We start from the raw sequence: 11937 nt of genomic DNA, 5'->3' as shown, positions 1-11937 counted from the left end.
TAAAATCATTATTCCTTTCTTAAAAACATATAAAATCGTATTATAACACGACAAAGATAAAGAATAAAATACAACATTAAAATTGAGATGTATCTCGTTGCATTACGCGAGTACCCTTTTAATTCATCTTTAACGGATTCTTCATTTTAGAAATCAAAATATCAATCATATTATTAAAATATTCATTATATTTAATAAAATATTGTTTATCTCTTTGACGTTTACTTTCAAATATTTTTAACGGTTGGAAATAATAAAATATTATTTATTACTCATAAATAATTATTTTAGTGAATTATTCATATTTGAAGATTTTTTTTTTTTTTTCTGTTGTCTCTCTTTTACTTTCTTCATTTTAAAGAAGGCTTTAGAAAATCTATTTAAAAAAAAAACCATAAATCTCCGTGGAGATGTTCTAAAAATATCCAAATTTAGAGAACACACAAAAAATGATTACAACAAGATAGAAGTATTATTTAATGTATTTTTTATCAATAAAAAACTTTAAAAGAAAATAATATTTTTATTAAATACAAGAAAATAATATTAATATCAATCAACTTTAAAACTTCATCCTCCTTAAAATGCTTATATACAAGATATATTCACATACCCAAATATAAATCACAAAAAACATTTAGGCCTTATTTGTTTATCTTTTAATAATTTCATTAAGAGGCAAAATTTGAATCGTTAAGAGGTAAATTTTGTTTGGCAAAAAGAAAGTCTGACTCTTTAATGATTCTAAAACCCTTTGAATGATTTTGTATCATGGGCCCCTCTTAACCATTAAGTGCCTAATTTTATCGTAAACAATTACCAAACAATTATATTTTATTTTGGACTATATCATGAGAACCTCTTAATTATTTTGATCTGTTAATTATTTTGTACCAAATTATTCAACAACTGTCAAACTAAAATATGCCGTAGTATAATTTTTATAAAAAAAGGAAAAATTCTTATCGTTAATATTTATCATCACAAGTTGGGTGCCCAACTCAAGAACCGAACCACCCAGAAAAAAACACACATTCCATTCCGGTAAAATTTTAATTTGCGCCAATCGCCACAACCATCCTGCACATGTTACATATATAATCACCATCTTCGTTCATATCAATCCTACTTTTCTTCACTATACTCGTTGCTGCTGTTATCAATCCTTTTCATCTCATTTCTCCTCTTAAGGTAAACTTTATTTATCCCTTTTATTTCCATGCTTTTGTTCAGATTTATCAGTGATTTGATGTACTTTTTTTGTTTCAGTGCCATTAATTTGACATACATCTATTGAATTTTTTTAGGATTAGTTGGAATTGTACCACGAGAACTGATTCATATGTACATAAAGTAGATCCCTGGATGATAGCATCAACTTTCCGTGACGATGGATATGTCTGTCTTTTAATTCTGTCTTGGTGTCAAGTTTTCGTAAACTGGTTCTACGGCGTTTTGTAGTAGATGATCATGTTTTATGTTGTATATGGTCATTTGATTCGGTTTTTAATCGAAGGGCACCCTTTTTTTTTCTTTTCGTTTTGAAAATATAAGAGTAAAGTTGTGCATGATTTTGGTGTTGTGATTAAACGACAGGTATTCAGATTAAGACATTCCGGTAGCTTAAAGAGACTGTTTTTTATATCACTTTTCAGTGGCAAATGGTTATAGAAGAAGTGCTTAAAGTTGCTTGTATGGTTTAATTCTTGGAGCAAACAAATTATGTAACATTATTTGCTTTTTGCATAAATTTTTGCTGACATGGTGTTTAAATTTTGAAAATTGGTTGCAGCTGAATTTGCTCAAGATTTGTACCAAGTTTTATGGGGGAAAATATTGTTTGGCCCGTAACTCTACTACCAATATTCTATATTGCCATCCTTTCTTATGGCAATGGCTTTATGTACATATAACTTGATCATTTATGCCATCTAATTGTTTGTTCTTTGATCTGCTTCAAAGGCTTTACTTAACTTTGTCCCTCTTGTAGCTGCAACAATCTATCTAACAAACATGATGAACATTGGGAGAAGAGGAATTCATTATTTACACACATTAAACAGTGTTCCTAAGAATTTGATAGAGGAGGGCCAAAATAGAGTCGTGGAGGCATCTCTTACTCTCATTCGTGAGAGGGCAAAACTTAAGGTATATCCTGATTGCATTATGCATATGTTGCCATCCAGTCATTCACTTGTTTGTTTGATAGCCATCCTTTACGTGAATGTCATACTAAATTCAGCAGGGACTTGTATCTGCATACTTAAGATTCTGAGTAAGAGTCTGATTTTAGTTTCTATTATCCACTTGAGAGTTGCTTTAATGGTTACTTCAAACATACCTTTACACTGACCGTAATGCTATTGACCTTTAACACTTACTAGATGGAGATGGCTGTAGTCAGTTAAGAAATTACTAGATAAAATGAGTCTTCATTACAGTGAGAATTACATGAAGCATTTTTCACCTGGTGCTCCATCTTTTATGGTTAAGACACATCTTAGTAGATATTGTTGCTTTGAGATGAGCTCGTTTCACCCCATGTGGGTCTTGAACAAAAGTTTCAGGAAGAATCTAAAGAACTTAATCAGATATCTTTTCTGTAAATATATAATTTCGATACCCTGTTACGAACAAGAAAATCACTTTGCACTTGCTTTTGTAGTTTAAGGCATTTTATTTTGAAGTTTATGATGATGTTTATTGGTGGGTTGTAAGAATGTTCTTTCCCTTTGTTGTTGACTTATAAACATTCTTGCTTCATATCGACTATACATTGATGTCCTGGAGCCCCATGGTCCATTTAACCCTTCTATCATTGCCGAATTTCACGCATGTACTATGACAGATCCAACTTTTAGAGTTATATGGTTATCCAGCTCCCTAAGTAATTTGTTTACTGAATTGATGTTGATTAAAATAGTTTAATGAAAAAAATAAGAACATTAAATCAGGATACACAACACTTCATGCAATAGAAAGGTGAGGCTGATCATTCTTAGTGCTCTTATACTACAAACTAATTCTTTGTGAGCTGAGAGTTAACTTTCTTTAGGTATTGTACATTACACTTAAACAAATTTTAGACACCATAATTACTCTTTTGGTTCTATTTATTGTATAAAGAGAGTTTTGACGATGAGCATTTGCTATATATTTTTCCAAGGGAGAGCTAGTCCGGGCGTTGGGTGGTGCTAAAGCTTCATCGTCTCTTCTTGGAGTTCCTCTTGGACATAATTCGTCATTTCTCCAGGGTCCAGCATTTGCTCCGCCTAGAATACGAGAGGCCATCTGGTGTGGAAGCACAAATGCTACTACAGAGGAAGGTAAGCATGTAGTTTTTGGTGCTTATTTAATTTCTCAGGTACATGACAGATGATCTTTCATGTGTGTGGTGTTTCTTTCTTCCTTTTTGTTTGAGGTAAATAAAGTACAAATCTATTTCTTTTTCATATTGCTTTCGTTCTCTTCTGATAGTTGTTTACCTTATCATGGGCGCACAATCTTCATGCCTAGATGAAGGGGCATAAAGATTAATTTATTGATCTTAGAGGAACCCGTATGTCCTGTAGGATGTTTAAACTGAACTTACACACCCAACCAGACCCCCCCCCTTCATGTGGTGGTAGCCTTATTACTTCAGTTTACTGTGTTATGAATTGTTGCAGGACTAGAGATTGCTTAAATAATTTTCATTAAGCCCTGTTATGTAAATTATAACACTGATCATTCTTCAGACTTATGGGTTCTTGATGGCTTGTTTATGTAGGTGCATAGGTGATTGTGCTCATTATTTGGACCTAGAGGCTACCAGACACAACTTTTAGAATTGTAGATTGGATATTATACAAAAGTTTTGATTTATATAGACTGAGTTTACTTTCAGGCTTGAAATTTTTCCTTGCTACTAGGAGGCATGCAGTATAGTTCTTAAATCTTAAATGGAGCTGACATTTTTACTCCTTACTATTTTTGCTGCAGTATGTTTGTTATGTGTTCAAAGACATAATTTGATCATGTTGTACACTGCAGGTAAAGAGCTGAATGATCCTAGAGTCTTAACAGATGTTGGTGATGTTCCTGTTCAAGAACTTCGAGACTGTGGAATAGATGATGACAGATTGATGAATATTATCAGTGAGTCTGTCAAACTAGTGATTGAAGAAGTAAGTAACCTTAGTTTTAGAAGAAAAAACCAACTAACATGTTGGGTAGCAATTGAGTTCGCTGATTCTGACACGCACTGTTACTATATGAATGATGCGAATCAAGGGCGTTGGGGGCGAGTGTATAGGCGTAAGACTGGAAAACAGGAAGTCCAGGGGGTTTGAGGTCTTTTTTTTCAATAGTTGGTATCTATTTTTGGTCCTTTACTTTAATTTTGGTAAAAAACGTTTTCTTTGGGTGGGGATCAACATAAATATAGCCGATTACCCTTAGGGTTGGGCAGTTTTTGTTTTACGCTTTTCGGTGTTTTCTTTGGAGATTGCCTTGGGTCTCGAATTCCAGTTAAGTAAGAAGTATCGGGTAGAATTGCCCTGTTCCGTATCGTTTTTTTTTGTTTGATACATATCAATGAACTCCTAAAAATTTGTTTAGTTCTTGTAGTTCTAAGCACCATAACTTTATTATGTAAATTGTAAGTTACTGATTTTTGTTGTGGACATTCCCATGAGAAGTTCTCTTGGTGACCTAGGACCGATTAAGTTCCAACCCAGTTCTCTATATTGTGTGAAGAGAAGGTAATCTTGTTGATATAATTTGTCATGCTCTTTAGCATGCTTTTCAGTTGTATTGCATTTTCTAAACTTTAAACATTTCATCACTCAAATCTCGAATCTTATTCAGCAAGTGTAAATAGAAGAAGCAGCAGTTTGACAGCTGAGATTCTGTAACATGTAGATACTACTGTAGGAGCAGAATCTATTGCCATTTGGCCACTTAACATGGGGCAGTACCTCATTCAGTCCGTTGAATGATTACCAATTATAACTTCTGAATTATGTCTTTGAAAAAGTTCTCTCTGACTCTGTCAATGAGCATGCTTCTAAGTTTTGTTTCAAGCAAAGAGCCTAAGCAATATGGTCTCTTTTACAGGATCCATTGCGCCCTTTAGTTTTAGGGGGTGACCATTCAATATCATATCCTGTAGTAAGAGCCGTGTCCGAGAAGCTTGGAGGACCTGTGGATGTCCTTCACCTTGATGCACATCCTGATATCTATGATTGCTTTGAAGGAAACAAGTATTCACATGCATCTTCTTTTGCCCGAATTATGGAGGGTGGTTATGCTCGGCGGCTCTTGCAGGTGCTACTTTTTCCCTATGCATTTTCCCTGTATTTTCTTTAACTTTGTTGTTAATGTGAAAGGGTGATACCTAACCAACATGAAATAATCAAGAACAGAAAGTAATCACATGCTTATTCATTATGTATGCCAGTTCATATGACATTTTTTCCCTTATTTCTAGTAAGTTAATTTCAGCAATGAATGTGACATTTCTCAATCATTATCATGTCTTTCTTCAGGATGGATTGTACGCTATTTGGATGATGCTACTTCTAAATAGAGTTTATCGATTTTCCTTTCCTTCTTCAGGTTGGCATTCGATCAATAACAAGTGAAGGACGTGAACAAGGGAAAAGATTTGGAGTTGAGCAATATGAAATGCGCACATTTTCAAAAGATCGCCACTTTTTGGAGAATCTGGTCTCTTTCTCTCCCATCTCATGTGTGTGTTTTTGTAGCTGTCACTGTGTATCCACGTACCTTCAATAGACATCGTACTTTTTCAATGATTCTGCAGAAACACTCTCAAGTTTTAAATAAAATGTTGCAACAACCACCCAATAGTCTGCACTGCCTTAACAGACCATCCAACTTCCATTACATTTAGAAGGTTCTAACTGTACCTTCCTTATGTTGGTAGTCTGGAAGCCACAATTTGGTTAAGGAAGTACAAAGATCATGTTTATTTGGTTAGGGGTGAACCTTGGAGCAACTGGTAAGGTTACTCCTATGTGAATAGAAGGTTGCATGATCAAGTCATGGAAGTAATCCATTTGTAAATGCAAGGGTAAGATTCATCACGACTAACCTCTCCAACCTTCGCAATGCCAACGAACCTTGTGCACCAGGGTCAACTCTCAAATAATACATTAGAATTTGAGCTTCAAATTCTACTATTCTGCATTTTCACCATCATTTAGGCTTTTCCATTTTTGTTATTGTCTCCTATTCTTAGTTCTTTCTTTCAAAAACTCGTCCTGATTCACTATCTTTGTCTAAGTTCTTCACTTTTCAAATTCTTCAAACATTTTGACAAATTTTCTAAAGCACTCGGGTCTTCTTCAAAACCTTTTCGCAAGTTAGGGGTCTTCAAGGAAACGACCCCTCTACACTTTGGGGAAGAGAAAAGGTATGTATACATCCCACTCCCATACCCAACTTCCGAGTAAGATATACTGGGTTCGTTTGGTTTGGTTTGGTTTTATTTGAGTTTCAGATTCTCGCCTCTCTTATTAGCTCTGCCAGAACTCGGCAATTGTCATGTTAGCACCTAATATCATATTCCAAAAGATGAATTTGGAAGTTTGACTTTTTAATGTGAGGGTAAGAAGCGGACAAGCTAATAAGAAGAGCATAAGTTACACACACTTTTGCACATAATAATCACCTCACTCAGAGTTGAATATTGTTTTTATTCCAGAAACTTGGAGACAGCGTTAAGGGAGTGTATATTTCGATAGATGTGGACTGTCTTGATCCTGCATTTGCTCCTGGTGTTTCGCATATTGAAGCGGGAGGTCTCTCGTTTCGTGATGTTCTCAACATCCTCCACAATCTTCAAGCTGATGTTGTTGCTGCAGATGTGGTCGAGTTCAATCCACAACGTGATACTGTCGATGGGATGACTGCCATGGTTGCCGCTAAATTAGTAAGAGAGTTGACTGCAAAAATTTCAAAATGAATACTCCCACAAGCCGTGAATCCAATATCTGGCAGTCGAGTTTCTTTGGTCTATCATTAAATAGATTCACCAGATCTTCTATAGTCAAGATTATGTTCAATAAATCGAATGTAGCTTGATCCGAATTATTCCGTTTGTCTATTGCTTGTTTGAGATATATCTGAAGAACTTGGGTTGATCGGTATAGTGCAAACCATCTTTGTAATTTTAATTTTACTTTGTTATTTAAGGGGATTTTGAGGGAGCTTTGAGCTACTCTAAGACACACATATAAGTCAAAGAAACAACCTCTTTGCAAAATACAAAAAATAATAAAGTTTTTCCTCCTCAACCCTCGGAAAGCCAAGAAATCTTGGTGCACCAGGGCCGTTAAGGGGATTCTGAATCGATCACTTCACTGCACATATTATATGGGTTAATGTTAGAAGTTAAATTTGATCAAAGATATAATTTAGGTTGTTATATTTCTATCTCTTTGTTTCTTATTTCAGCTGGAATCATGGCCATTAGCTTCATTGTGTCATTTAATTAATTTCCCGTGCTTCATCTCTTCTCTCTACCACTATATTCTTATACCTCTTAGCGCAGGAAACAAACAACACAAGATTGATCGCAGTCAACGCTGCACAAAGGTAGAAAAACCTATCCAGATGCCCGTCATTCAAGTTCGCTGGGACCCACCCGGGCTTCCCATCTTTTGAGGTAATCTTCATTACCACTGACAATATAATGCTGCTAGTATAACTCCCCATTGCCGAAGAACACATAGACAATCCAAGCCCAATACTCTTCAACTTATCCGGAACTTGTGCTGCAAAGAATTCCCATTGAGCCACATAAGTAAAAGCTTCGGCTATTCCCACCAACACATATTGTGGGGTTTGCCAGAATATACTCAAAGAGCTCGTCTCTTTTGGGCCTTTGCTTGCATATTTTAGCCTATGATGTTCCACTACACCTGCTGTGATTATTGCCACTGTCGCTATAGCAAGCCCGATCCCCATTCTTTGTAGCTCGCTAGGAGGGTTTGGTTTTTTCTTTGTTATTTTGACATATAGAGGGAGAATGAGCTTGTCGTAGCAAATAATGAATGCCGATGTGCTTATTATGTCAAAAATAGTCATGCTTGCTGGTGGGATGTGGAAGTTTGAGATTCCTCTGTCCATAGCAGCACCTTGCTCCACAAAAAGCGAAATCATCTGAATGAATACAACGGATGATAATATGGTACATAACCATATAGGGAGCAGTCTTAGTACACATTTTACTTCTTCAACTTGAGTGACCGTACATAATCGCCACGGATGTGGATTTTGGCCATCATCTGGGGTCATGATAGATGCACGATCAAGAAACCTGTAAAACAGAAGTCTTTAGTACACGTTTTTGCTTTGAGGATCGTGCTTTTTGTTATAGGTGTGTTTCCTGATGTTAGTTAGATGCAACTATTCATGCAAATGTAGGCCTGATAAAAGACTGCTAGCCTATTATTCCCTCCATCCCAGAATAAAAATCCACGATAGAATAGGTACACAATTCTAGAAATGAGTAATTATTACACTTTTTAATTGATTAAATGACATTTTGTTCCCTTAATAATAGATGGAGTAATGAATCTTCCATCTCATAATTAAGGGTAGAATTGTAGAGTAGGCACTTACTTTTGAAAGTGAACACTTGATTTTGGACAAACGGTAGTGGACACTTTTTTGGGACCGAGTATTTCCTCCGAGGTTATAGGCATGTATTTTGCATTGTATAAGAGCCTCTATCACAGATTCTCCAAAATGGAGAAAACGGAGATCTTGGAGATTTTATGTTAACTTTTTGCTTGAACAGATTCTCCAAAATGGGGAAGTAGGAGAAAGATGATAAAATTCTTCATATTAAGAGAATTCCCTAAAATTAAATGTTAGGAGGTACTATTCCTACCAATAAGACTTTGAAACTAAATGTTTAGCAGTAAGAAATAATTTTTATTAAATGTATTGAATATATTAATAATTTACTTTTGGAGCTGCAGTTGGAGTTGAATGTAATTTTTTTTGGAGATTTTGACTTCTGATTCTCCATTTCGGAGAAAATTCAGAGAATTTGTTGGAGATGCTCTCTAAGGCTTGTTTGGTGCTCTTAAATGTGGATTTTTGTCCTGTGTTTCTTCTCCCTAGTTTACTATAGCTTAAGAAACGGGCGCCTCTGGTGTAGTTCCTCGGCTTTGTTAGGGTTAAAAGAGTAGTTGCAAGGAGTTACATTACGATTTTGCCCCTTCAGGAGCAAAAAAGCAAGGCTGCACCCAAAGGGAGGGAAGTCTCTGTACACACTTCTCCTTGCAGTTTGCAAGAAGGTGAGTAAGTTTACCATTTTGTCTCTTCACTATAACTTAACACATGGACACCCTATCTGCAGCCAAGGTGAGGAAGATAAGTCAATGAACACTGCATTCTCCTTGCATTTTGCAAGAAGCTGCAGGGAACAAGATTACCATTTTGCCCCTGCGCTATACCTTTAACAGAAGTATAGATAGAGACAGTCTGCATATATCCTACCCCCGGACCCTACCTCTGTATGGGATTCATCGGGTCCGTTCATAGATAAGATCGGAACTTACTTGAAGTCGTTTGTGTGAATTATCCTCCTTGTTCCTCCTTCATCTCTTGAATAATCTTCATAGAGACCATCTCCATTAGAAGGCACCTGAAGCTTAATCTTCTTCACAGAAGCCACAATAACTTGAGAGAATCTAGATATAGGATTACCAGAAGGCTTGAATTGCCGGTATCTGAAGCTCCCACTCACTAACGACATCAATGCAATAAAACTGCATAGAGTCGATATCCAGAATGCCACCACATATAGTCCCATGGTTTCAATATAAACTAATAGCGTCTCTGAGATCAAAGATCCGAGATTTAAGGCAACATAGAAGTAGCTCAAGAAGGTGGTTTTCGCTTGTTTTTCTTGAGGATCTTCTTCATCAAACTGATCAGCCCCAAATGTAGCAAGTGCAGGCTCGGCACCACCATTTCCTAGGGCAATCAAGTAGATTGATACATAGAAGATTGCAATTTCAAGTGGTGAATGAGCATTGCACAATTCTCCTATTCTACCACAACCTTTGGGTTGTAACATAAATGCTTGAGTTGTCAGTGATAATGCAACCAAACCCTGTGAAAAGAAGATGCTTTTTCAAGTCAGAAAACAAGTTTTTGAGTTTGGTAAGCTGCATACATCAAGTAGCTATTCATGGAAGTCATATAAGTTGGTTGAATTGAGACATAAGTTGGAGAATTTTGGAAGAATCAAGTTCCCTTGCTTTGGTGGTCAAACTTCTTACAGTATCGGTTTTGACATAATTGACGATTTACGTTCTTAAGCATCGCAACCCGTATATAGATAATAGCTAAGAACTTTAGAATTGTAAGAATATGTGGAGAGAAAAGAAGGTTCCTGTTTCTGACATGTATTGCGGAGCAATTTGCCGATGGAGGCTAGACAGTCAAAGATGTCTCAAGAGTATCGAATCTTAGGAAAAGATGTGCAGAATGATAAATCTTGGCTCTGTACCATGTAAGAATATGTGGAACCACATAAGATTACTCTTTAAAAGAGCTCTTGAGGAGAGAAGGGATTCAAGTCTAGCTGATGTGGGACTCAAACAAGAATAAACCCTTAGGATAGCTGAACTTTTAAAACTTCGGTTTGTTTCCCTTGTCACCATTTTGGGTCCTTCCAAGGCCACTGAATAGACCTCTAGGATCCCATGGGATTAGTCGAGGTACGTGCAAACTACTGGTATAATTACAAAAAGTTTAATAGAAATTGAGTAAAAGGGTTGACTTACAATGGTCAATACAACTTGAAAAATGACACAAGTGAGGTATCTTCCCAAATAGGAGTCACTCAAGAAAGCACCCAAAAGAGAGAACAAGTAAACACTCCCCATCCAATTGCTAAACATGTTGGCTGATTCTGCATTTGATTGCCTCAAAACAGACTTTGAAAACAAAACCATATTCACTTCCACTCCTGTGAATGCAAGTGTTGCTAATCCTTCATTCACTGCATCAACCAACACAAAATCATAAGTTCGAGTTCCTTATTCGATCGAAAAGACACGTGCGAAAACGGTCATACCGAGCAAGAGCATGCCGGATTTCCATCCTCCGGTTTTTCTCTTCACGGCCGGTTTCCCATGCCAATCCAATGACCCGTCTCTAGTGCACTCATCTAGAAGCCTAGTCTTGACGTTCTGCATAGTGTACTGTATGAAAAATATAAACAGGACTACTGAAACAGGTTAAGAAATTTATGCTGGAATTTGGGTGTATGATAATTTAAAATAATGAATAGGAGGCAAATATGATTGTTTACATTTGAGGAGAACTACAATGGCATCATTTATGTTCTTGATGTGAATAATTGTGTTTGATTACTTTTGAAAGCCTTCGATCCTTTATTCATTTTCTTTTAGTTTATATATATATATATATATATATATATATATATATATATCTTATGATCAAGAAACAATGATGATGGTGTTGGTTGAAAGTAAAAATTCTTTTCTGGTGTGAAGTTCCAGAAATAATTCCAATTCACTTTTCCTAACCCTGCTTTTCATCATCTTTTTCTTGGGTCAAATTCATTTGACAATTGAAGTATTTTCAACGCAATTTCTTGACAAATAAAAAGCTAATATTTTAAAAGTAATATAATATCATAATAAATCTTATATGAAATAAAAATACAGTCAACTTTATTCGTACCAGTAATAAAACAACATTTTCTCCTTTTTCGGTATTACATTTTAAACCAATCAAAATATTTATAACAACAGATAAATAAAGAATCTGTTGGAGATGCTCTACTTGTTCTCCAACAAATAATAGGAGAAGATTTAAAAGATCTTTAGCTGCTTTTGTTTTGCTCCAACATATTTCAAAATCAAAACTTTTGTTTTTGTTATT

The 11937-nt window shown here is 35.7% G+C and overlaps 2 protein-coding genes across 4 annotated transcripts; one reads left to right on the top strand and one right to left on the bottom strand.

Moving 5' to 3' along the window:
• The first annotated feature begins 1015 nt into the window (after positions 1-1015).
• LOC112522501 (arginase 1, mitochondrial) lies at positions 1016-7217 on the top strand. Of its 3 annotated transcripts, XM_025131673.1 has the most exons (8): positions 1056-1191; positions 1308-1903; positions 1991-2148; positions 3167-3326; positions 4033-4166; positions 5098-5307; positions 5599-5709; positions 6710-7217. In XM_025131673.1, exons 2-8 carry the CDS (start codon positions 1888-1890, stop codon positions 6968-6970), a joined length of 1050 nt encoding a protein of 349 aa, XP_024987441.1. In that variant the 5' UTR covers positions 1056-1191; positions 1308-1887; the 3' UTR covers positions 6971-7217. The 3 variants fall into 3 exon arrangements, with proteins under 3 accessions (XP_024987442.1, XP_024987441.1, XP_024987443.1); XM_025131674.1 differs by lacking the exon at positions 1308-1903 and having other exon boundaries at positions 1016-1191; XM_025131675.1 differs by lacking the exon at positions 1056-1191 and having other exon boundaries at positions 1230-1398.
• A 69-nt stretch (positions 7218-7286) lies between these two features.
• Positions 7287-11225, bottom strand: LOC112523688 (protein NRT1/ PTR FAMILY 7.3-like). Its single transcript, XM_025133373.1, has 4 exons — positions 11120-11225; positions 10812-11065; positions 9579-10135; positions 7287-8326 (listed from the first exon to the last, which is right to left on the bottom strand). Exons 1-4 carry the CDS (start codon positions 11223-11225, stop codon positions 7495-7497), a joined length of 1749 nt encoding a protein of 582 aa, XP_024989141.1. The 3' UTR covers positions 7287-7494.
• Between the last annotated feature and the right edge of the window lie 712 nt (positions 11226-11937).

This window comes from Cynara cardunculus (genome assembly GCF_001531365.2).
Source record: "Cynara cardunculus var. scolymus isolate 2C chromosome LG 12, CcrdV1, whole genome shotgun sequence".
Lineage (NCBI taxonomy): Eukaryota > Viridiplantae > Streptophyta > Magnoliopsida > Asterales > Asteraceae > Cynara > Cynara cardunculus.
Note: the sequence above shows the minus strand (reverse complement) of the source record. Positions and strands in the feature narration are given on the sequence as shown.